The 27032-nt window shown below is 37.9% G+C and overlaps 1 protein-coding gene across 3 annotated transcripts in view; it reads right to left on the bottom strand.

The window, feature by feature from the left end:
• LARP4B (La ribonucleoprotein 4B) overlaps positions 1–27032 on the bottom strand; it is a 54522-nt gene that overhangs the window by 14811 nt on the left and 12679 nt on the right. For 2 of the 3 annotated variants that reach the window (XM_021528805.2, XM_021528806.2), the window contains exons 1-9: positions 11011–15883; positions 8957–9104; positions 8604–8765; positions 7561–7642; positions 6981–7117; positions 5684–5787; positions 3825–3935; positions 3289–3342; positions 2739–2948 (exon numbers count right to left, since the gene is read on the bottom strand). In XM_021528805.2, the coding sequence (XP_021384480.2) occupies positions 2739–2948; positions 3289–3342; positions 3825–3935; positions 5684–5787; positions 6981–7117; positions 7561–7642; positions 8604–8765; positions 8957–9104; positions 11011–14412 (4410 nt within the window). In that variant the 5' untranslated portion in view covers positions 14413–15883. Of the gene's footprint in view, positions 1–2738; positions 2949–3288; positions 3343–3824; positions 3936–5683; positions 5788–6980; positions 7118–7560; positions 7643–8603; positions 8766–8956; positions 9105–11010; positions 15884–21286; positions 21422–27032 lie in introns of those variants that run through there. The other variant, XM_021528807.2, reaches the window with a different exon arrangement.

Raw genomic sequence — 27032 nt, 5'->3', positions numbered from 1 at the left:
CAAGCTAGAACTCTTGGCTGTAAGTTAAATAGCTATCCTCCTATTTCACATCATACCACTGACTCATGACTTTGGAGTACCAAGATACTTCTTTGTCAGAGCTTCTAATCTACATGGCCTGTAACTGTTTCTCTTATAATTGTATGTGAATACCTCCCTTAAAAAACCCAACAACTTCCTTTAAGCTCCTTATTCTACTTCCATTTGACATCTAAATAAAGCCTAGAGAATAAGTGGATGTTAAGTGGAACTCTGATGATTTTCAGATATTACCACCTTATTCTACATGTGAAACACTGTCTTCTCGTCTGAAGAAACAACATTAGCAAAACATTTTCTGGGGTGGAAGCATATTACTATCCTGTAGTAAAAAGATGCCTCAAAACCTGAAGCATGTTCAAAGTAATTTCACCAACCTCACTATCACACTTTTGTCTTTTTTATTTAAATGTGTGAGTTTCATTTAAGGAATATTATTGTTAGCATCAGCAAATGCTTGCTTGTCTTTTCCTCCTGAAAATAACTACAATGCAGAACAAAAAGATTCTTTCTACATTCTATTAAGTGTTGAGAAACAGCTGAGATCAAGGCCATTTGCTATAAAGGTACATTTAAACTTGAAAAATGTTTCTTGTGCAAGTTAAATCACTAATCAATGGAAAACAAAATTTAACACAGAAGGGTCTTAAACTACTGCTAGCCTAATCTAGTATGCACAACAGCAAATGCTACCTCAGGCTTCAGAAAAAGGCCATTAAAGAAGGCCTGTAACAAAGCTCCTTGAGGAACAAAGTTTCATCAAAATAATGCTTTGAAGTGCTTTCTGGTTTAAGAGTTACAACCTGAATGCTGCAAAATTCAATCAAAGCTAGTAAGCAACCACTGAACTTGAAAAATGAGAAGACACTGAACATATTAGGGACCCTAGCAATATTGAACTCTTCTTTATTATAATGATGTGTGATCCTTTTGGAGGGAAAAAATATTTCTCCCATTTTCCAATAATACCGAAAGCATCTCCACAGAAGTCAACTGGTTCAAATATACTTTCTTTTCAATTTCTTTTTTTTTCCCCCCGAACAGGAAAAACTAGATCTTTTCTCAAATATGATTTAAGTACATGATGAAGAATGAGGTAGTTTTAGAATCCTGAGGAATATTGCCATATTCAAGTTTCATAACCAAAATGGTATGCCCACACTACTGGGGAATTCAATCTCAAATTAGAGATGAGAGAAAGTACAGTTTATGTTGAAGTAGAATAGAGAAACTTTGCTGTATTTTCACACAAATCTCTATATGCAAACTGCAACCCTGTCTCATGAAAATTATTGCTGTGTCATGGTTCCTCATGGTCCCTGTCCTCCTCAAGTGATTTCTATTCAAATATAGCTCTTCCTACAAAAGAATCAAGAAACATCACGTTACAGTCATGTACATAAAATTCAGCTAACCAATCACAATACACTGCAGAACAGTGAAAAGCAAAGCACAGACAGTTGATTTCCTGTTTTGCTAAGAACAGTTTGAGCTCTTTAATGCTGGCAGGCTCAAGTCTTCCCCAGAGGATAGGACTAGTAAGCTTTCTTGGATACAAAAAGTTACAGATAGACAAGACAGTATGATGTGTTTGAACCTTTGGTTTATTAATCTATGTCTTCCATACTATTCCATCCAGCTCCTTCAGTATACCAGAGCAAGACTGTACAACAGCCAGTCTTAGTTTATCTACAGGCAGACTCACATTCATTGCTGCTTAACAAGACAGTTTTTTCCTGGACTAACACTGCTCACTGTGTTACCTTGTCTCCTCCACATTCTCCATCCCCAGGACAACGCCTCCCCCTGCAAGGGCTCTGGTTTCCTTCTCTGTGTGTGAAATGTTTAGCACACCAACTTTTTAATTAGCTGTGGTTCAGCACAGAGGATGTTTGCTCAAGTTTGTTCAAGGACACTTTAATCCTCTGCCAAAAAAATAACATCTAAAGAACTTGTAATTTTGAGCATTGCTCCCCTTTTTTCTTTGAGCCACAAGTAAAGAGGCATCTCCAGAGGGGAGAAAGAGGCTCCACATAGGAAACCTGAGCCTCCCAGTCATTACAGGAAGCTCCACGTATTTGTAGGGTAACAAAGGCAAACTAAAAGGGGCCAAGGTAATTCTGATGACATTGTCACAATGCAGAAAAGACAGAAGCAGCACTGCAGGATACAGCAGATATCTCAATAGAGTATTTAAGGATTTATTGCTTCCACCATAGCTTCAAGCCTTACCAACAGTCCCTTTAAGAAAATAATTTAGAAAGCAATTTTAAAGTGATTTCTCTAATTAGCAAAAGCAATTTTACTTGTCATTGCCAAAAGAGATGCTACTATTGCACAGAAAGTATTCTACTTTAAGAACATGCCAAACAGAGCAATTCAGCATGTTAACCTACAACCCAAATTCCTGCTAGAGGATCAAGATAACTTGGTATCTTGACAAGTCTTTAGTAAAGAACTGCCTCAAAACCTAAGAGGTTTAAGAAAAGTTTAAGAAGAGAACCACACTCCAGTCTGAGATCAGACACAATTTTCAAATAATCCATCTTGTATATCATGGCATGGATTTTGAAGGACTGTTTTTCAAGAACCAGAATCTTAAACTCCTCTCTTCAGGACAGGTATGTTTCCTACACCTCAGTAAGAAAATAGTATCAGCTTGGAAAAGAATACAACTGTTTCAGAATCAAAAGACTTACCAGTGAAGGGTCAAGGTAGCTGTGTGTGGCTGACCAAGTCTGTGGGCCAATTAGGCTGTACAGTGGGAAGTGCTGCTGGGGACTGTATACTGGAGGTATGTAAAAGGATGTTGTGTAGCGCTGCTGCGTGTAGAGGTTCATATCCAGAGGTCTATATCCATTCTTTGGCAAAAATGTGTTTATAGCTATTGCCTTTGCTTTTATCCTTGCCTGCAAAGGAGATTAGATTATTTATTGCAGCAGTCTTTCAGATTATATCAGGATGGTTCAAATTAGCAGCTCTCAAACTTTTACTGGACACTTATCAGTCACTGCTTTGTCCTTCAAGGACAGCAGGAACAGCTGAATGCTTCCCTGCTGCCTGATGCTGGGCTGGATATACCACTGACAGAAATGAGGAAAAGTGAAGTCATATGTGCTACATTTCTAAACCCACCTCCAGGTCAAACAGCTGCTGAGACTGGACCACTTAAATTTGTATTAGAAATCACAGTGAGCACCACCAGAACATACACACACCCCACCCCTAACATCATAAACCTCTATTTACCTTAATTGGTTTTCCTTGGAAAGTCTTCACTTCTTCTCTAAGGTATCTATAAGCCTTTATAAAAAAGAAATTGTTAGATTTGTCAAATGTAATTTAAATAAAGGAAACTTAAGTTTTGACAGGCTAAGTCTAACAATAATTCTTAGAGTATCTGCTAATGTTACAGTATAGCAAACTCTCATACATCATCTGCACTTAGTAACATTTAACTTATCATTAAGTGCTTCAGTAGCACTAAAACAAGACTCTAATGGTTATGATTGAAGCATTTCAATGTGCCACCAAAAAAGTCAACACCCTCAGTACAAAAAAATCATAGCTTTAGCCAGGAAGCCAGGAAATGTGAAAGACAAAAAAAAAAAAACAAACCTCTTGTTATGTTTAATAGTTACTGAAGACTGGATACTACCTAAGGGAAAGCATTACTGTTTTTCTTTTTGTTACACATTTGTAATACAGTTTACAACCTGTCAATTCACCCTCGTATCATCCTTATTTACTCTTACATTCTAATATGCTTCAAAAAACAGCATTACCTGCTGTGCATCAGCTTCCGATTCAAATGTGATGAACCAATTGTCATTATAGGCAAACTCACAGTTGATGAACTTAGGCAAATTATCTCCTTTGAAAAGTGCTTCAACCTCCTGGGGAAAGTGGTTTGAAAAGGAGGCGGGGAAGGATGGAGAGAAGAAAACATCAATGTAAAATGCAAAACTCTGACACTGAGAAAGAAAGACAGAAAGCACTGTTGGGCTTACGAAACATAACGGAATAGTTCAGAACACCTGCAGTAGTGTCAGCTCTCTCCAATCTCCCCAGTGGAAGGACTTAAAACTAGCACTAAGGCCATATTGCAAGAGAGGTTTAGCTGGAAGCTATTTAGGCTAGAGAAGACATTTAAACTTGGTATCAAATGCAGAAAGATGTCTATTTCTCCCCTGTCCCCAAAGCCATGGAGCCACATGAAAACCTGTGCATATGGTATGGGATAGGAAAATTCTGCCTTTTCAGCAGAAACCTGCAACTAAACTTTAACTCAAATGTCTACAGATTCATGTATTTAAAACACAGCTTATGTTACCTCAAACATGACTGGCTAGTTTCTACAGGAGAAACAGAGCCTGGATTTTTTTTTTTAATTTATTTGCATTTTTTTTTTTGTTTTGTAACAGATTTGAGATGAGCAGCATCAAAAGGTAAAACAACTTGGGAGGCCTTACAGCATCTTGGAGTTTTGCTGCTTAAATAAAGCCTGACTCTGTTGTGCTAGAAAACAGAGGCTATTAAATCTGGTTAGTTAAATCTAGATTTTCCCAGCACAACAAATTTAAATCCAATGTATAAAACATTTCACTGGAGAACAACTCTTCTGAAAATAAAGACAACTCAGAACTTTTTTGTCAAACATTTAAGAGTGAACCAGTGGTAATATATCCAACCTGATGAACTCGTGACAGAAAAAAAAATCTACAATACTAAGAGTTAGAAAGTCTTTGAAAGGCTACATTAAATTTGGAAAGCTAGAAGTAGCCACTATTTTAAAGCTATGTACATAACATATATCCAACTTCTCCCCCCAGTTCCTTTTAGCATTTTGTTTCATGTTCCTTTTATTAAGGCCACTTACTTTTTTGTTACCAGTTTCTAAACTGAAGTACTTCTCATTTTTGTATGATGGCTATTAAGAGGAGCAACTCTTTCAGAATCTTTTAGTCTTCTTTGTAAAATTAAATAGAAGAGAAACTTAAATATATACCCATCATCAAGAATCTGCACCTTCTCCTCCTTCTTGAAAATGCAAGATGGTTAAATATGACCCCATGATTTTTTCTAGTATTTCCATATGTCATAGTCCCTGTTTCATCAGAGTGACATTTAGTATCTTTCAGAGAATAAAGTTTTCCAGTCTTGCACTCATTCCACAAGCCAGTGGAGATTCTTAGTGACTTATTGACACCTCTCACCTCATCATTACGGAAACATTTACAAAGCTTTAACTACTTTACTTGAACAAGCTTCAAGGTGCAGCAGTGGCATTTTCTAGTCTAAGGCTTATGTTCTTTCGTCTTTGTCTATTTATCCATGGATCTGAGAGCACCAAGTGCATATAGGTTGGATAAAGCCATGAAAATGATGTATCTCTACCAAAAACAGCACTATCAGTTTCCCAGCCCTCTGAGGAACTACAGATTCTACCACAGTCTTGCTATGAGCACCATGTGTCTACCAAAAATATTTCTTACCCAAGCAAAGACAATAAACTAAGTTTAAGAAGTGCTATTAGAAACTAACAGTTTAGCAAAAAATGTGAGGTGCTTATTGATATTTAGAAGAAATCTAACTTCCAAGTCCTAAGGGAAAAGTGTTCTTTACTGAACAAGGGAACACTTACTTCAATGGGAGTAGATTCAGGTACTTCACGTAAAATCACAATACAGCGATTCTGATTTGGCCGAACTTTTTCTCCCTTTTCATCCACTTGAACTAAAGGCAACGCTAAGAAAGAAAAGACAAGAATGTATTTTAGCTGTCAACAAACCTAGTAGCTTTGCACTCCAAAAGATGCTGTGAACATAGACTTACAATGCAGAGCCTCAAATATTTTTGAACATTAAGAAACAAGCAGACAATGTTTTTGTTCATCATTTACATGCCTGAAGAATGCTTCCTAGTCTTTTACAAAATTTGTAGCTGTGGCCAAACTCATTTTGAGCTGAGCTTTTCCATTTCTAACTGCATCTATACACACCCTGGCAACGCCCTTGTAGCTTCCACTAGGTATTCATTTCCCTTTCCATCTCTGGTATGCCTCTCTCTTGTTTTGAGCAGACTCAGAAGCACAGAGTTAAGCCAAGGGGGTCTCTTGATCCACCTACTTCCCTTACCTTTACAGGGGATGAAATGTTTTTGTGCTTCCAGGAGAGAACTCCCAGCACTAGTATAGTTAGTGTCTTTATCCTCCATGGAAACTTCCCACAGAATTCCTCCCAGCTGTGCTCTGAACAAGCTCAAGTTTGCTCTTGCAAAATGTTAAACCTTAGAAACACTCAGTGTGCTCAGCACAACCCCAAACGCTACAGTTCTGTGACTGGTGCAGCCAAGGCCTGCACTGACTGAGATGCACAAAGCAGGTTTTCTCAGTTTCTGGGCAGGAAGTCCAGCAGTGCCTCATTCCTGGTTGGCACATCTAACACTCCTATGGGGAAACAGTCCTCTGCACATTCCAGAAACTTGATGGATGACATGAGCTGCTGTATTGTTCTTCCAACAAATATCTAAGCCATTGAAATCAACTGTAAGAACTGGGCTTGGCTGACCCAAAGCTCACTTAAGTGACACAAATATTGCTCTGTTGGCCTTATTGTCTTGGTTTAGGTTAGTAGCAGATGCCAACTGTAAGATCCCCCTTGGAAACCACCCCCAGGGTCTTGGCCCACAGAGCTTCCATAGAGCTTCCATGACTGATGCAGTTGATTTCTATACATTGAAGGTTCTCTTCAACAGAGTGAGACTCCTCCAAGCCTTTTTCCCCACCTGTCTTTACAGAACCACATCCCACAATTTAAAATCGTTAATTCTTATGTGCATAGATCATTATTCAATAGCTGGAATACAGAGCAGCTTTGATAAAACTAGTCCTAAAACTGTGATGATCTAATGCTTTCCAGCACACAGGAACTTTTACTTACATCTCAGCACTTCAACAATCAAATCCATATCAGTACTGAGTTTCTTGACATGATCAAGATTTGCTACTGTCATTATTGGCACATACTGATCACTGTCCATCTGTGATATAAGGTACATGTCACTGGCAAGATTTTCTCTGTTAGGAGAAAAAAAAATAGGGAAATGTCACAGATTAACTTTGTCCAGTAAACTTAAGACAAAAATTCAACACATAGTAGAAGGCCGATTCCTTCAGCATTTTTGCTAATTAATGAAAATCACTGGCTTAAAGCTTGCTAAATGGCTTAAATGATTCGGTTTTAATTATGAGCAGTAAAGATCATAAAAATTTGCCTGATCTGTAATTGCTTATAACTACTTTCATTTCAAACCCATATATTTGCTAGTTTATACATTAGGCACAGAGGTTTCAGGTAAGTTTTAAGAGGTACATCAACACAACACTCTGAAATTTATGTGTTACTTTTTCCAAATTCTAATCCTTTCCACTCAGATTTAGGTGACAACTAAGAAATGTAATAACATACATCCCAAGCAGTTAGTCATCCTCCAGTTTGGTACATTTATGTAAATACATACCTAGATAAACAGAATTCCAGTGTCTTTTTCAGTAATTCTCGTAAATCTTCCTGACCTTCTGGCTGCAACTGTTCATTTCCACCTAATAATTAAAATACTTCAAATTAAAAAGTAGCTCTGCTATATTACACAGTATCTATTTTAAACAAGCCATCATGTCTGTTACTGACTACATAAGTGGTAATCAATTTTCAAATTCAGTAGATGCTCATTATGTGTTAGTTACCAATCCCTGAAATTTCATGGCAACTCTTTTTATTTAAGACAAAAAAGAGAAACCATGTCTGACTTCACTTGTTAACCTCTGTTCTCCAAATACATAAAAATCCAAAGCACTTTCAGAACAGCTACAGCTACAAGCGCATCTCAAAGTAAATACCGAAGTGATTTGGCTCGTAGATCTGTGCTCCATTCTCAGGAAAGTAACCAATTTCTGGCTGACAAAACCCTGACTAAAGCAATGCAAGGGAACAATGCAATGGAGGAACTTCTGGTCTCACTCTAAATTACCAACACATTAACTCGGAGAAGATTTTCAAAAATATAGTTATGGAATATGAGCTAGTTTCCAGAAGCTTCTTAAAACATACCATCTGGTATAGACTACAGCTACTAACAGTAGCACTGAAGAGAAATTCTGGAAGTTAAGTAAGAATGTGAAGAAGTTAATACTAAAATGTTGCTTATTTTAGCATTTCAAGTACAAAACGGGTCTTTCCCTACATTAACATTACTACTTGAGACAAAAACTGCATGTGAATCTCACCTCAGTACCTGACCCAGCTAGAAACATGCATTTGTTTGATTCTGTGCAGCACCTTCTAAGATTTAAACCAGGAGGAGACTGGCCTCTAAACACATCCAAATTTGACTGCAAAAGAGACAGGAATTGCTAGGGTCTGGTTAAAGAATGCATATATTGAATGAGGCATTGGTATAGTTTGGGGGGCTTTTTTTGTTTTTCAGATGCTCACTGTTCAGCTCAAAGTATGTGTTTAGTTTGTTTTTAAACTAAGTCCAAGCACATCTTAGCTTTCTCTTACCTGTCTGGGTGGTTTCATGCATAGACTCATAGTCGGAATGATCGAGAGCCAAAGGGTTCATATCCGCCTGCTCTGAGCCCGGGATGGCCGCGCTCGGCTCCGGCAGCTCTGTCAGCACCGCGTTCTGGTGCTTTTTGTCGCCATCGCCATTGGCATCCAGTCCTGCAGCACACGTCACAGACACACTCAAAAGTGTTCTTTCTAATCACAACAATGCCAGAGTTAAAACTACATCTGAAATAAAAGTGATTGCCTACTTGCTTTACATTTTTTAACAGAAAATTAAAATCGAGACAGTGCTGCACCGAATTTTAACTTCTGCTTGAGCAACAGCTAGAAACTCTTATTCATACCTTCTGTACAGGAATCTGGAGGCTGGTCAGGTATTTCTTCCCACGTTTTGCTCACGCTACCATCAGTGGCACCACTTGCTTCCAAGTGTAACATATGATTTCCCCACACCTTTGCATTGGGGTTTAATTCAGAAACCTTGGCTGACTCCTGCAAAATGAAATTGATTACACATTTTGGGGATACACAGCAGGCATCTAGTGCACAGATACATTCAGTTTCAAGTAAAAGTATCAGACGTACAACTCAAGATTTTACTATCATGTTTTTTTCACACCTGAATATATTAACTTAATTCCCATAATCATTTCAGGTACAAACACAACTGAATTGTAGTGCACAGGATCTCATTTCCCTGATTAAGAACCACCAGAAAATGCTATCCAAGCAAATGACAACAAACATTTCATTCTTTGCCTTTGACAAACTAACTCAGCCTGTACTTGACCTAGACTTCAGGCAGTTCTCTAATATACATGTCTACCTGATATTAATTATATTGCTATTGTATCTGTTTCTACAAAATAATACTAAAAAGAAATCAAGAAAATACAAAAGTACAGGGATTTTTGTGAAATTATATAACCATGTAACAGTTTTAATGAAACATTCTGGAAAACTGAAAGCGGCAAGATGCACATGACAATTTCTGTTATTTTAGAGGAGGAACAGGGCATTAGGACAAAAAAGGATGAATAACCACATCCAGTTAAATAATCTCAAAATAACCTCTTTTAAACTGGATTGGAAATGGACACATTTAATGATTACATATGGTTATATACAGCCATCATATAAATGGTCACATCTGTGCTTAAGAGTGATAGATCTCTGCAGTGCAAACATCTACTACAATACTTTAGAGTAACATGAGATTTGTTTTGCTTATGTTTGGGCAAAATGCATTGAGTTATTCCACACAAAACATATGCTGAGTGTTTTAATGTAATTACACTGGGAAAGAATATTGCTCATGATAAGACACTAAAAAAGCTTATTAAAAATTTGCTTTCTAAATTTAGAGATGCTAGGAACATTACACTGTGTAAAGACAGGCACTCCAAAACCCCATAAAGCTTTAAATCTTCTTAAACACATACAACCAAATACTTATCACAGTGCATAGAAAATATATCCAGAAAATAAAAAAACCTTACAAATTTTTCTTAAACACATCTCTTGAATGACAGAGAAGACTTAACAAAAAGCAGAAGTGTTTGACATTAACTACTTGCATAGTAAGATTCAAAGATGACAGCAAGATCCATCAGTTTCCATTAATATAAGATATTCCCCCAGGAGACAGCAAACAGCCTCGAGCACAATCAACTGCCCACACTGCAATACTGGGCAAGGTCAGAGCAGCTGTTCCAACTATTCCAACAGTGGGTGAGGGGAACAATTTCAGGGAAGCTCAGCAGGGAAGGAAAAGGAGCAGCAGCTGCTACAGGTTGACTTCTGCAGAGTGGGTAAGGCTGGAGGGGACCACTGGAGGTCATCCAGTCCAACCTCCCCACCTGAGCAGGGTCCACAGAGCAGCTCAGGATTGTGTCCAGACAGCTTCACTTGTTTCTTAACCCAGCTAGCCAAGATCCATCCTAGGTCCTTCCTCTTACTTCTGCAGACACTGTTCTCTACAGCACTATTCACCTCCAGAAGTGAGGAAGAGATTTCCCAATTGCTACCAAACAAGATCTTCAGGAAATCTACAAACATTTCTTCCTGTACAAAGCTGAAGAGCATTAAGAATGGTTTGTAGCAAGCTTCCTTTCTGCACACTGTTTATCTTAAGTTCAGCTGAAACTGAGAACCTGAAATCAAGTTACTTTGTGTGACAGTTTAGTCATTAGCAAAGTAAACAGAACAAAAAAAACCAATATTCAGCAAAATTTTTGACTTCTGCATTCTGTACAGCATTTGGTTTTTCAAAGGAAAGGGAGTCATCGGGTTTAGGACAAAATAACATCTATTTAACTAATGAAACCACAGTTTGACTTGGCTTAGTCAAACTTCTAGCTTCAGCTTTTAGGGCAAATCACTTCTGCAGAATACTTACAAGTTCGTCTTTATTGTGCCATCCCCACGTACCAGCATGTTCCGGTGCTAGCAGCTGATATGGGTATGTTTCCACTGCATATGAAGCACTTGTTAAATTTTCAGGTTCATTTTGGAAGTTTTCACTAACTATACACAGTCTGTCATTCTTCATGGTATCATTAGAAGCCGCATTATTCCATAAAAAGCCCACTAGATATTCACCATTAGCAGAAGGAACTGTGTCAGAAAGCAGCTGATTTGTCCAATCAGCATTACCAGTCTGAAGATTGATGAAATGTGACCACATTTCAACGTGAGGATTTTGTCTCTCCAGGTCATAGGACTGCTTCTGGTCACTTGATCCATCTTCCATCAGACCTAACACACACTGCTCTCTGCCTTGCTGAAATCCTGCTGCACCAGGAGAGGCACTGGGTATTTCATAAGAAGGAGTAGCAGCGTATTTGTCTACCTGCTTTGGGTCAACACAAACTCCAAGCTCTTTGTTTGAGAAAATCTTGTGATCTGGCTGCATCTGTTCCCAGCTTGTGGTCAAGTCATTCATCTCAGTATTTAATATGTAACTGGTGTTTTTCAGTTCAACAGTCTTGGCTTGCAACTGCTCCAAATTCCCCCTGGTAGAAGGTTCTAGATTCTCAGCTGATAAACCAAAATCAGTGAGGTTCTCCTCTGCATGGATGCTGACATACTGGTTTACTTCACCTTCCTGAAGACTACATTCATTTACATCACACATACTTTTTTCAAGAGTTTCTGATCTTTCCTCAGTAAAAGGCCCAACAGAAGCTTGAGTGTTCGCAACTTCTGGCTCTGGACTGGCACAGTAACACAACTCAGGCTCTTCTGCTGGCTTATCATGCTCATGACAACATGCATTTTGACACAATAAAGGCAAAACATTATGGTCTTTATTTAAGAGTTTACTGGCATCTTCCAGATTTTTAGTGGCACCTTTTAATTTTACACTCCTGTCCATATAACTGTCCGTGGCTGCAGGTACAGTGGAGTCTGAGGCAGCATTCTGACTGTCAGCCAAGCCTTTACTGCAATTGAAGATGCCTTTATCACAATCAGCAATGTTACTATTCAGGTTCTGGTTTACATTTTCTGCCTTGTTATCAATGGACTTATTTAGTTGACCTTCAAATTTTGTCTGTTTTACAGATTCTGCTACATGCCCAGCTATTTTGGCTGACTCAGTCTCTGCACTCCATTGATTTTCCACTGTGTGGAAGGAACATACATCCTGTTGTTCATCTTGTCTGCTGTTCACATCTAATTTACTCATATGCTCACATTCTACAGACACAGAAGAGACACTGGTTTTGTTATCTGAATTTGAATATTTGCATACTTTGTCTTTATTTTCTAGTAACTCTTGTGAAACCTGACACTCTAGGTTGTTTTCCTTTAGGAACATTTCACCTCTGCTTGCATTATGTGCATGAGGTTCCACAGTGCCATCACTTATCCCTGATCCAGTTCTGCTCAAGTTACTAGCTTCCTCAAGCAAGTCACCTTTTAGTTCAGTGGCACACACACAGGTATCTTCCTCCATGCCAACGTGAATTGCAGCTTCAGATGATGTCTTGATTTCAGTGCAACCCTTAATATGAGTTTGAAAATCAGAACCTTCCTCCAAGTTTAGCTGTGTTTCAGTCATGTTCAAAGCTTCACAGCTATGAGAAACTGTACCAGTGCATTTCTCTCCCTCTTTCAAGGATTCTTCAAAACTGCTGCAATGTTCACTAGAGTCTGGTGAAAATGTTTGGCTATCACCATATGTTCTGTCAAGTGTTTTCTTTTCCACATTTGAGTTTACTTCACTTTCTGGCTCTAGAAAGCAGACTTCTTCATCAAGTTTGTCTACACTATCCATTTCATGTAACTCCAATGACAATTTAACGTTATCAGCTATGTTGTCTACCACCTGTTTAGTATTTATTTGCTCTACGACGCTTGAGGAATGCCTAGTTAGTGGCACAACAAGTGCTACAACATCAGAATGATTACTTCCTTCAGTTTTTCCTGAATTTGATAGTCCAGTGTTTAACAATACATTGGAAATACAATCACTGTTTTTCACCTTTTCTGAATCAGGGCTGTATTGGTCCTCTTCAGCAGCATCCACAGGCTTTACAGAATCACAAGCTGTATGCAGTGATTCATTCCAACTGGCAGCACAACCCATGGTATATACCTCCTCTTGCTGATTCTCAGGGATGATTTCACCAGGCACTTTTGCTTTTAAGACATCTGTTACTGTACTGTCAGTATTTAACCTATGCACCTGACACCCATCAGTCAGTAAGTTATCAAAAGAACGCTGGATATCTAGGCTACAATATTCCTTTGTATCCTTTTTCTCCAGGTTTGAGCTATCCTCCTTTTTATACTCAAACAGTTCTTTCTGTGAATTAGACTCAGCTTCCACTTGTGCCAATTGTTTCATTGGAAATTCCTTTCCCCTGTCTAGAGGTCGTGCCATGGTGCACATTCCTTCATCAGTAACAGCTGAGTTATCTACGTCTGCTGCAGTCTCTTCATGCACAGTAGCTGGCACCTCTTCATCCCCTTTCAGATCTTCGGCATCTACAACACAAATGCTGTAAAACTCCTTGTCTTTCACATTTTGACTGTTGTCTACATAAAGACAGGAAAATGTTGGAGACATCTCTCTATATGAACTCGAAACTTTCTGTAAGCTGTCACTCTTGCTGTCTTCAAGATTTACTGTTGTTTCATTTTGCCTTGAATGGTCACATGTAACTGCATAATCCTCCAGAGAATTTCTATTTAAGGAAATTTCACTCTGTAAGCCTTTGTCTAAGATATCTGGTACACGTGAATTAGAAATATGGTCAAACAAGCAACGCTCCTGTGAAGCTACATTCTCATTATTAATAGTGCTATTATTTTCTATATTGTTCACATGCTGATCATTACTAATAAGTTTTTTAGGTGCTCTTTTTTTAATAATCTTATCTTTATCTTCTTCACTTGTGTGCAGATTTCCATACGTACCAGAGACTTTCAAGAGGTGACTAAAGGAATTAAAGAAGCTAAAAGGTCTGCCATATGTCCTCCTAGGGCTCACATGGGGAGTATTCCCCATGCTGTTATATGACGAATACTTTCCTCTTCTACCCCAAAAACCAAATTTAGAATCTGACACTGCACAATCATCACTACAAACACGTTCAATGCCGACTGTCACAGCTGCCCCATTAACTGTCCTTCCCACTGTATGCAGATCCTGGCTTTCCACAGTTCCAAAAATTGAAGATAAAGTTTTACTTATCCTTGACTTTGGTGCTTCCTCTTCCACAGATTTTTGTAACAAGCTGGTTTTTTCCTCACTTGTGCTGTTACTCAATTCCTTACTGAAGCAGCAGCCCATGTTTAATAAGCAGTGTCAGGGGGTCTTCTCATTGCAAATCACCCTCCTCTTTACACAAACTTTCTATGGCTACTGAGGAGACAAGCCAACACCCAACTGCTAAAAATAGCACACTTTAAAACCATGCAGGGGTTCATATGTCATTGCCACTCAAAGTCCAAATCCCAGTTGCTGAGCAATGTTTCAGTATTTCATCATATACACTGTAATATTCAAGCCAAATACTCCTTCCAATAAGGTTACAGTCTGTTTAGGAGTATTACCGAGTCTCATGAACTTCTATTGTTTAACTTCCTAAAAAGTTTTGTCCATCCAAATCATTAAAATATTTAAACAACATATTTCACAATGCCCACGTGTGCCAGAAACTACTTGTTTTCATATTTAATACAACTCCCACCTTCTATACAAGGACAAATGCATTCTGACTTTACATGTTTAAATCTGATGTGTAGATCAAACACTTTTTGGACCATTTTCTCCTTCTCCTCCCTTCCCCCAGAGCTGAACCTACACCACAATTACTTCTTTAGGAAAAACAGGCTAAAGATAGATAAGACCTCATGTATTCCATTGAGCAGTCATTGTACGTTATCAGAAGCTAATTCTGTTCCAAGCCTTTTTTTAAAATTTGTTATCTGCATGAAAATAAAAAGAATACATAATTCCTAAGTGACTTACAGCACTGAAGGGGGCTTCAAGATCATTTACCCACCTCATGGTACTGTGACAGGATTAATTATACTTAAGCTCAGAAAAAAACCCTGTATCCTTTTACTAAAAATTCAGAAATATTTAAAAAGTAATTTGGCTGAATGCTATTCCTTCCAAAAGTCTGTCCTCAGTATAGTTTTCATTTTTGTACATATACAGACTCCTTCTGACCTCATAACAAAATCTTTTTTATACACATGTATTTACATATTGAAATACTTCTATTACTGTGAGTTCTTGTAGTTACTAATAAAAAGTGGTTCTGTTTCTTCAAATATAAAAGCCCAATAAAAAAGCTGAAAATACCCAGCAATCTTTTTCTGCCCTAAACAGATTTGTTCTTATTTGCCTTTCCATTACTTCACATCACTCAGACCTTCTCTCAAATGCATTGCTACTATTTCAGATTTGGACTCCATACTTCAGAAAGCTTACAGAGTGTACAACTACAGCACCACTCTACTCTGTTTTTTAAAAAGATATTGAAAATATGTAGGAGTGTAAGACAAGACAGACCCTTAAACTCTATTTCCAATGTTCTTTCAGATGAACACTTAACCCGGTGCTATTTTTCCACTGGTTGTGCACCTTATGGCAATTAATATTCCACTAACTCTGATCATAAAAGATTGCTGAATTGACAAAAAAAGTACATCCCCTCTTCAACAAGTCTGCTTTGAAATTGTAAAGTAAGATCAGAGGAAAACTACCCTCCCCCCACTCCTTATCCAACCCAGGAAGACTCCAAGTGCCTGCAGCTACACTGTTCCTAAGGATAGGAAGTCTGATGCATCATTGCTGCCATCTGCTGCATTTTTTTTAATTCTCCCCTGGGACAAAGTTATTCAACATGCTTGGATCCAGACTGAAAACTATGCCAAGTCACTCCTCTCTTTAGCATTCCCTGGAACCGAGAACAGGGAAAGGGGGAGGGAGTTACTTATAATAGTTTTTTTGAAGAAATGCCATGAGCAAACAATTTAACTGTTTTTAATGTCAGCTTAAAGTCACAGTAATACCTAAAAAAATCAAAACTATTCAGAAAACTCCCTTATCAGGTAAACAAATAGCAAGATTTTTCCCTTTGGAATTTAACCATTTCTAACTCGTGCTTTCTAGAGAGGAGCTAAGTGTCTTTAAGAGACAGACCAGGGCAAAGTCCACTTTTCTAGTGCCTAACAACCACTTCTCCTATCAACTAATGGGAAGAAAAGGGGTGAAGCAGTTCAGGCAAGCAGAAACTTATTCCAGTTTTCCCATACCCTTCTCATGTGTACATTTTGTACTTGTTCCCTTGTTTTTATCTTAGGGTTCCAGGGATAATTTCTATTTTAAAGCAGCTACAGTGTACATTCATTAAGTCAAATTTCTCAATACTATTTAGTGTGGGATTACAACTTTAAAAAAAAAAAAAAGGCAACATGAATTTAAGCAGAAAATGCCACTCCTGTTATGCTACAGCACTCAAGGCACCTTCTGGCTAAGCTTAACACTGCCACCAGCTTGAAAAGCACTTAACAGAGTTCATGCTCTGCTACTTCAGAGCCCAACTCGTCTGGGGAGTAAATTTTGTTATTTTGTTTTTGTTTTTTTTCCCCTTTATTCATGCATATTTTAGCTCTGGTATATTTCTTGTCTATTCAAAGCCTAAACAGGTTTTCTGACTGCATGAAACAAAAATGCTCTGAAGCAGCACTTTCATAACCTGAACAATTACTTTTTTTAATAGGTATTTAGTCTTATGTCCTGCACACACCTACACAGAAGGCAAGAAGTCAACATGCTTATTAACTAGAGCATACTTCCCCATCTTTCATTTCTCCACGTACCTATTCTTTGCCAAGGAGTAAGGACTTATCCCAGTAATATTTTTATGATATATCCCAGATATATTTTTAAATTTAAAAACATAATCTAGATTTAAAGTTACAATAACACAACTCAAAAATTAGTCCAATCAAATTTCCTTTATTCTTTCTCTGTAATAAAGTCATGCAAATGTAACAAGTTCTGAAGAAACAGATGTGTGTGCACTCCCAGGCCACACCTGATGCCATGCCCATCACCAGTCAAGGGAACAGAGAAGAGCAGTGTCACAAAGGATGTTGAAGTGACACTACTGCAGGCTTCTGAAACAGCTGATCAAATTGCCTAACTTTCCCTCCAAGAGATCACGGTTAATGGACTGCTAAGAGTTTAAGTACATATTCTACACACTGAAATAATCAAACATGAGCATTAGATGTCATCTACATGTATTAAACTATTCTTATAGCCTATTCACTTTTCTTATGGCCTAAATCTAGAATACCACGACAGAAAAAGCAAACCCCAACCAGTATTGATCCATCATGATGCTAAAACTGTACATATCCAGTTTAAAGTCTAAATCTCCAATTTCTTGTTTAAAGCCAGTTGTGATCTCTTGAATTATTAAATACCACCTACTCATTATACAATCTCCTGCTTAACATTAAACTGGCACATACTGCATGTAATACTGTGTACTGTCCAGTGATCTGAGGATTATATGGTATATTGAATTTTCACCGAACACATGGTCCTGTATTTAACTAGCAAGCCTGATTTCCTCAGTTCCTCTTCATTCTGAGGCTTATTCTTGAATGGGTTGCAGAAGGATTTTTGAACAACATAATCCAGCAGCAGTAAGCCTGAGACATCCTTTTATAGTACTTCCTAAGGAAAACATTTTTGGGAAGTAAAATTAAGTGCCATCTTTCAGGAAGTTCTAGTTATTTTTCCTCTGGTTTGAACAACAGCATGACTGAACTTGTATTTACAGTACCTATAAGGATTGACAAAAATCAGTGTACCACACAGATTTGAATTCCCATTACCAGAAACCCATGGCAGCACCTGGTAATTATCAGCTAGGGAATGAATGGGTAATACTAATATTGCAATCAGATGGTAAGTTTAAATGGCACCACTGTAATATCCTGCACTGGAACACCCATTTGCAGAACTTGTTGTTGCTTGTTGTCGCACAAGAATCCCTTCTAAAGATATTTTAAAATTTCCAGATCAGGTCTTCAATTTAGAAAGTGCTGAAAGGCCACACATTCAAATGTGAGCATGACAGAGGAAGAGTTTAGGTTCAACAAGCAAAGAAAAAGACTGTGCACACCTTTAGCACTAAAAGTCATTTAAATCTTATCTGGCAGAGACAGGACATACAAACTACCTCCACCATGGGATTTGCAACTTGGCCTCTTCCCTCAGAGTAACCTAATTTCTAGCAGCAAAGAGTTACTATTGAAAAGGAAGCAAAGAAGTGAGTTAAAATGGAGTGAGCTGCTTCTTAAATGCTGACTCTCCTTCGTCCAGCCTAACAAGTGCTTTCTCAGAAAGAGTAACTGTCAATCAGGATACAAAGAGTCCATTGGCAGATGTCACCTGAAGTGAAAAGCCCACCTCTAGGTTAAAGAAGTTGAAAAAAAATAGCACATTTAACTCCCAAAGCTAAGATAACTGTCGAAGTTAAGAATATGCTAGTATCCTCTAAGCTTTGTACCTCCAATGTGTTAAGTCTAAGCTACTATTGACAAGAAATCCGTGAAGATCTCAAGATGCCTATTTCCTTCAAACAACTTGTGTGCAAAATTCTGCTGTTAAATACCACTAGAATCAGCCAAACTGATTGGTTGTGTTGGAATTGAACCATACTAGACTTGTGATTGATCTACATTATGCTTTAAATAGCATTGTTTCATAGCTACTTCAATGCAGAAGAAAAGACTGTCTCACTGAGGTTAGACTCTGAAACATGTTAGTGAACAAGTGATCTGTGTATCTTTAAGCAGTAACCCTGAAAAGTGATTTTTGAAGGATTCCATCCAAACATCAAAAACTTCATTTTAATTTAGTCATTATTGATTACCTATTCAACATTACTCCCAGTAGAATGTCTTCAGTTTTGTTCTTGCCAAATAACAGAATGACTAAGTTCATAATTAGAACAATTAAGTTATTGTTCAAAGAGAAAAAAAAAATACTTCATATAACCACTTCTGATTAAGAATTAGCCTAATACCTATTTTTACAGGCTCTACTGAAGTGCATCAAGATTCCCCATTGAAATAACTTTCTTCCTGAACAAAAGCATTTAGACAAGGTGTATCAAGATATCCCAGTGGAACAGCACAGCCAAAATAGCTAGGAATGCAATTCAGCACATTTCTTGTAAGTCTATTAAAAACAGACTCCTAGAAAGCTCACTAGGGGCCATGGCAGAATGGCCCCATATCACATGCACATTGAAATAATGACCCGCACAAACATGCACCTACGTCTTTTTGCAGTCTAGCCCTCTGATCTCAAAATAATTAAGACACAAGAAACAGCAGGTGGTTTTCACCTGACCTGAAGTATGTACTTGCTAAAGGCAATAGAGTTGTGATTCCACAAGTTTTTTCTCCTTCCTATCACATTTATGAAAAGATGGATGTATCTTAATGATTTCAGTTTGCTAATTCTTTCCTGCACTCTGTGAAGTTTTTCTCCAATTATAATCTTGTTCACAGAACTTGCAAGTGAAGTCCTGAAGCAGTGGTATTACAGAAGGGACCATTTTAAAAACACCACTGTTATCAAAATATATTGGTAATTATGCTCATACCACAATGACCTTCTGATGTTGTGCACAAAAGTGTCGTATTGGTATAACTTAAAGCCTAATAAGGTATAGGACTCATCTTTTTCAGATAAAATATTCAGCCGAAGTAAAGCTTTAATCACAATAGAACAAATTATTTGAAATGTACCATTATAGCATTATAGGTACATTCCAAGATACCTAAGTTGACATCAGCTTTCTCTTCTCATGAAAAGAACAATAATGTCTCCTGAAATACAAATAAATTATTATGCTCTTTTTCTCCAAATAAGTAGGGAAGAACAGGAATTAAGATTTAAATTAATTTTTTTTAAAACAAAAATTCTAGTATGTCAAATTAAAATAACTAGCACCCATACGAAGACTAGTGAATTGTCTTTAATGTTAATGCACCTGTTGAAATGCACAACAGCTTCAAGCTCTTGAAGCAAATCTGCAAGCCACTCTTACTCAAGTTTACACACTGGTTTATTGGCACTAATGCCCTGGGTACTGGGGGGAGGGGGGGGGGGGGGGGGGAATAAAACAAACAAAAAACCCAGCAAATCTCAAAAGTTCAACTTCCAAAAGTATGGCAGAAAACCATGTTGAATTTTTTCCTCTATTGTTAAATAAGTAAAAATTCACATCTAAGAAATGCAAAACAGAGAAGACAACTCAGAATGAAAAAGAGGGAAGAGAAACAAACAAAAAGTGCACCAGCTTTCTCAGAAATGAAAAGCATGAGTTTTTCACAATGCTCCTTAGTGCTTGTTCCAAGCTAAGTTGGAAGTAGGAACTATCTGCTGCATAGCACATCACAAGTGAAACTCCTGGCAGAACATAAATGAAACCAAACCTTCAAGATGCCCCAAGAGGAAACATACACAATGTATGTTTTCTTCCCAATATACAGTTAACAAAGAAAAAAATTTGAACATATCTGAATAAAAATCAGGTCTTCAATCTTCCTGAAAACATATGTAACATTTACAACACATATGCACACAGTACACAACCTAATGTATGATTTGCCAAAAGCTTACCATACAGCCACTTACTGGATCTTGCACAGGAGCACAGCAACAGCAGCACATGCCACTTGGCACAACTGACTGAGCAAAATTCCTGTTACAGACTGCGAATTCCTGCTTGTATGGGTTTGTGCTTTTTTCAATTGCACATCCATACAAAGTGCATTCCTTGCATTTTCCTCATATGGCAAGGTGTGAGCAAGAACCTAATTCAAGATTAGTGATACAATTCCTGCATAGCCTAAAACCCCCATACCTTAAATGACTGCAAACTGTCATACCTTGCAGTTTATGTAAACCCCCACAAAGGGCTGAAGCCAAGCTGAGTTGAGGCTTCTAGTCAGTACAGAGAATTAACCACCTCCAACAGCTCTGCTCTGGCTGTTTAATGTTTCAATGCCGTCAGCCAACTGCCTTCTAAAATGTCCTGACCTACAATTCTGATTAAGACACAGTGAAAAGACAATGCTTCCTACAACACACCAGGGGAACATGCAATTATAATACTTACTAGATGAGAACCGTCCTTAACTTCTTGTACTTGCTGCACCTGCGGTTCAGCCACAACTTTAGTGTCCTGATCAGAAGTCATGAGCTGTCTGCTTTTTGGCTGCTCAGAGAGAACTTTACTGGTCACCTTTGTAAGCTGCAGAAATAAGAAGACAAAAGATTCTGTAAGTGGTTGTTGAAATTCCTGAGAACCCGCAGCCACTCCAGACACGCCATCCTGACTCAGAGCAAAGGTCCAAAGAACTTCCACACAATACGGTCGGGATTATGCGTCCAGAGAAAACATAAAATGAGGATAAAGCCACCTTGCAGATACACTCAGCTCCCAGTCACTGGGCTGCCTTGGATTACTGATGAACACTTGCCACAGCACTGGGAAGGGAAATTCCACTGAGAAAGTTTCTCTTGATTCTCAACTTACTTATTCAGACATCATTTCAAACCATGACTTCTTCATACCACTCCACTCACTAAGAAACATTTAGTCACAAACTAACCCTTCTTCTATAACTACTTTGATGGTCACTTTATCTTTGCAAAATTTAAGAAGCATGTTACAACAGTTCTGCTAGACTAGTAATGCTCAACCAGTTCTTCTGCTCTATAATCCCAAAATCTTATTTTATTTGATTAAACAAGTAAAAAACTCAGAGTTGAAAGTCTGACAGTGGTATTGCTTTGAAATTTGATGCTATTATTTAGTACTGCTATTTTTAAAAGTCTTCAAAAAACAATACAAGCTAATTTAAAGTATGAAGTCTCAAAGTAAATATTGAGGTGTGAAAATCGGGCCTGTTAAATTTTTTTTCTAAAACAATGTAAAATGTCTTTTTAGTTTTTTATTCATAGGAAATTGCAGTACTGCATCTGTAACAATGCATGAGAGACATTTATTGCTTTCAAGTTGGTGGCAACAAACATGCAATCTCCTTAAAATGAAAATATAAAGATTTGCAGCACATGTAAGTTAATGGTACTGTTCCATTCTTTAGGAACATAAGCTCCTTTTAGGGAACATAAGCTCCTTTTAGGCTACCTTGACTCCAAGACTAGAGTTAAGAAGACTTTCAGTCAAGGGCATTACAACCTTCCATGAATCTCCTTTACACTGTATTTTGAAATGGACAAAAGCAAATGTCAAATACAACTGACTGAATATATTCTGAAATTTTCAAAGAAAATTATTATGTTCAGCTATGAACTGATTCAAGCACCTGTATTACAGGATTATGCAAAAGGTATTTTGTACATACAACTGAGGAAACAAATATACTGACCTCCCCAAGAAGATGAACATTTCAGCTTGCATGAACAGTTGCTTACCAGCTCATATTATTGAAAAGCATGTTTTCAAAGAAACACAAGTACAGTGTCACTGTTATAGTCTCAAAAGTTTTTTTTCTTAACACTATGTCTCTCATCTTGGTATAGAAACACATTAAGGAAAAAAATTATACAGACAAAAAAACACATTAAAATGGAACTAGAAGATTACACTATCCCTCACATAGTGTTACACACAAATATACTCACAGGTTATGTAACAAAGTCTGCAATTCATTCAGGATGTTTATATTTTATAAAATAACAAAAAACCATCCTCAGGATGAAAGCAATTTTTCAAAAGCCATATTAAATAGCCAGATTCTGTGTTGCTCAAAGCCATGCATGGGAAGAAGCAGACTAATACTGCCTCTTGGAGAACACTTCTGTTCATGTTTTTTAAATAAATTGTGTTTAGTCTTTCCAAATTTTGGATTAATTTTTCTTTCCAAAAAGAGCCTAAGACTCCTCACTCATTTCATGTTCACTGTATGTAACCTCCACTGCTGTTCATACTACCTTTGGGCACAGCTTTGGTCCAGATTCATAAGCTAAAGACTACTTTACAGAAAGACAAACATGTTTCAGTCAGCAATGGTGGTATCTACTCAGCATTTTGATCCCCAAATCCATGTTAAGGTACTTCTTTGCATCCTTCTGTCACCTACTTATCTTACATATTCCCATCCCCTTCTAGTATCAGCCTGTCCAGAGCCACGCTTCAATCATTTCCATCCTCTGGTACACATGTACCAGTGTTAACACCAAAATTTGTAATTCTATGGATAAAGGAAGGGAAACAGCTGCAATCATATGAATCTGTCAAAGAAAAAGTAAAATTCCACTACATATATGTCCTCTAAAGCATTTGCAGACTGGCCATCAAGCACAAAATACCCAGCTAAATCATTAATTGCAGCCGAGGATAGACAGGTTTTCAGCTAACCTGACAGCACATAACTGCCGTGTGCACATTGCAACGTCAAATTCCTTGGGTAAGCCACCAGCAATTAGAGCAGCATATCACTCGACTGCTTTTCAGAAGTCCCTTAGATGGGATTATGCAAGATGCTTATCACAGGCCAAGTCTAGACTGAAGCCATAGGTAACTTTGCTTACACTACTCAGACTAATAATCATATTCTCATTAGATACACGGATTTGTTGTGATACACACCATACTAATACCACTCACCTTGTAAACAAATTATTTTTAGTAATTACAATGTCAAACCCATATATTTAAGTTGAATTTTGATCACTAAGTATCAAAATGGCACTCCAAACAACAGCAATAAAGTAATTTGTTTGAAGAGGATAAAACCTGCTTTCCAAATCCCATGATTTCAACAATGATCAGCCTTTGCCTTTCTGCAAATGGGCAAGCCATACAGAAAGATCCCAAACACAGAAGGAGGGAGCTTCTGTTGCAATTTTTCTTCACTTAATACATCCCACTGCTACAAGTCTGCAGGATGTCAAGTGTTCAGCTGCAAAATCCCAGTGGTTGTGAGACACTTCAAAACAACTTCACATGCAGGGCTGTTCTGGAAAGTTAATGCCACCTTTTCTACTGCAGAGCTGCCACTTATTGGACTCCTAGAGAACAAAACCTACATGACAGCAGACTCCCATGACTACCACATCAGAGAGTACAAGGGCTGTAGAAAAAGGCAGTGATACTTCAGGAAAGAGAAACCCAATAAAAATCATAGAATGTTTAAAAGCTCTCCATATGATATATTTTAGCATGTTTTTCATTAGTATTGATATATCTCTTCATATAAAAGCTTATTTATACAAACCACAATCAATAGTTGGTAATTCTAGAAACCACAGGTACAGGTTCACTGTTTGAGAGAGTTTATCAGCTGAATTAGTGACAAGTTAAATGGAGCATTTTAATGCAGCAATAAAAATCATCATCCAACTGAAGAGTTAACCTGTCCATGGCTTTAAAATATACAGTTTACCAGTCAGCAGTTCAATGTATCTTTGCATAAATAGATGTTGCAGCAATAAACAGGAGACATTTAAGAGAAAAATGCAAGTTGGCAAACCCTTTTGTAGCACTACCTACAGCAGAACATTGAGCTATCACAATGAAATGACCATTTTTTTCATCACAGAATCACAGACCAGTTTTTTAGTTGAAAGGGGCCTTCTGAAGGTCATTTAGTCCAACTCTTCTGCAAGAAACAGGGACATCTTCAACTAGATCAGATTGCTCAGAGTCCTGTCCAACCTGACCTTGAATGCTTCCAGGGATGGTGCATCCACCACCTCTCTGGGCAACCTGTGCCAATGTTTCACTGATTTAGAAGCACCCATTAATTTCAATTCTGCAAATGCATACAGTAAACCATTGTATTCTTCTGGCTTGCCATTTGGCCATCACAGAACAATAAGTAAATTTCAGCAACTTGAGAATAGTTCTGCTCTTGACTCTACTACAGACATTCAAGTACTTATTTTGACAACTATCTATCCCAAGAGAAACTGCCTAGATTTTAGTGAGACTTACCAAAAGTACTCCAAACTTGGTTTGTAAATAGGTAAGACAGAAAAGTTTAGAACAGAGGAAAAACATTTTTCTTTAGAAATGGCATAATATTCAACTATGTATGCTTTCCCCAAAACTGTAGGTACACTGCTCCATCTGCAAAACTAGTAATAGCAACAGTAAGGGCAAGAGTGCCTTATTACTCGTTTTCTCATTAGTCACCCTTCACTTGTACAGATCTGTCCCTGTGGACACCTGGCGAGTGGCTAACCTGAGGAGTTACAAGAATATTTTCAGGAGGTACTGAGACCATCTGGTCAAGCAACATGGGTATTTCAGCCTACTGGTTTCAGTCTGCAACGCCCACAACCACCTTCACAAACAGAAAGATATGGGGTTTGTTTGGCGGGGGGGGGAGGATAGGTTGATTTAAAAATATTTTTTGGTTGTTTGTTTGAGGTTTTTGTGAGGTTTTCGGGCAGTTGTAATATTTTGTTTTTTTCTACAGTTGACAGCATGGCTTTTCACTGTTAAGTACTTTCAAAGCCATCTAGTTATAGGAATTCCATCATTTCAGAAGATACCAGATACAAACCAGCAATGGCCCACAGAATGACTACACAGATAAGTGCACACAACCACATGATCACTCTTGCCTGGGTGCCAAGCCAAGCAGAGCTGGGACTGCTCTCATCCAAAAGCCACACGTGTGTGTTAGCGTGGTGCCAACATCTGACTAACCTTTACACTGCATTTTAGTGCAGGTTTAGGTATCCCAGTACAGGCAGAGTTAATGTGCAACGGTCTGGAGGTATTTATAAACACGCTGCATCCACATGCACCACAACCTTGCAAATAGTTTGGAAAATACATCTATCTCATTGATTGTTACAGAGCAAACAAAACCCCTACTGCTCTTGCTGACCTCCCTAAAAGACTCCCTGGAGTGTAGCCCCCAATCCTCCTGCTTTCATTATAGACATCTCTAATTTTTCTCATTCATATTCAAAGTGTGCTTTTCTGCAGTCTGTTTCACAGTCTAGAGTTACTACAGTCTGAGTAGCAGCATGCATTCTTTCAATCAAATCAGTCACATAGATCTGTTATTTAAAAACATGCAAAACCCCAAACAATGCTCTAGGGCTGAGATCTTGCCTGCCAACTTTGAGCCCAGAGTAATCAGCCCTTAAAAAGAGATTTACAAATGCAAGTGCTGACAACTAACTTTCACCCTGCAAACATCAACAGCATAAAACAAAAAAGCTCACTAGAATAAAAGAACTTTTCACTGCTCTTCCAGCAAGTACAAACAAAAATATGTTTGAGTTTGGCTTTGTGCAGAAGTCTTCCTAGCAAACATTTTAGAAACTTTAAACAGAGATTAAGTTTTCACAAGGCTAATACAGAAATACACTTCAGTAACATGAGAAAGCTTAAAATGTTTTCCAAACAGAGGTGCACTGCTTAACCTGAGACTCATAACAAACTTCCAGCTGCAAGCCAGAAATCCTCTTTCTACTGTGAGAGAGAACACACTTTCTCACCATCCACCACACACTTGTGTACCCATGAGGGTACAGCAGAGGTAATCAGAGCTACCACTGACCTCAGCTCTGAAAAGTTTTACCACCTGCTGAAGACATCACATAGACATTTATGAGAAATAAGAGATGCCTTTCCCAAAAATATGCTACAATTTTAATACATTATCTCCTCTTTAAATATAGTTTAAATTTTCTTTATTAGTTTCACCAGCTTTGTGAATAGCCAAAGCATATGTAATACATGAACGAGTTAATCATGTTTTCCATTCCACTGAATGTGCCAACTCAGATACAGGATGTATGGTTTAGCTTATATAGCATCATCAAGAAAAACTGGAAAAACCCTAATCCTGAAAGGCCGAGTTTCCCTCTTAGTG

The sequence above is a fragment of the Lonchura striata genome, chromosome 1 (assembly GCF_046129695.1).
Source record: "Lonchura striata isolate bLonStr1 chromosome 1, bLonStr1.mat, whole genome shotgun sequence".
Taxonomy (NCBI): domain Eukaryota; kingdom Metazoa; phylum Chordata; class Aves; order Passeriformes; family Estrildidae; genus Lonchura; species Lonchura striata.
The sequence above is the reverse complement of the archived record's forward strand: the minus strand, read 5'-3'. Positions and strand labels throughout refer to the sequence as shown.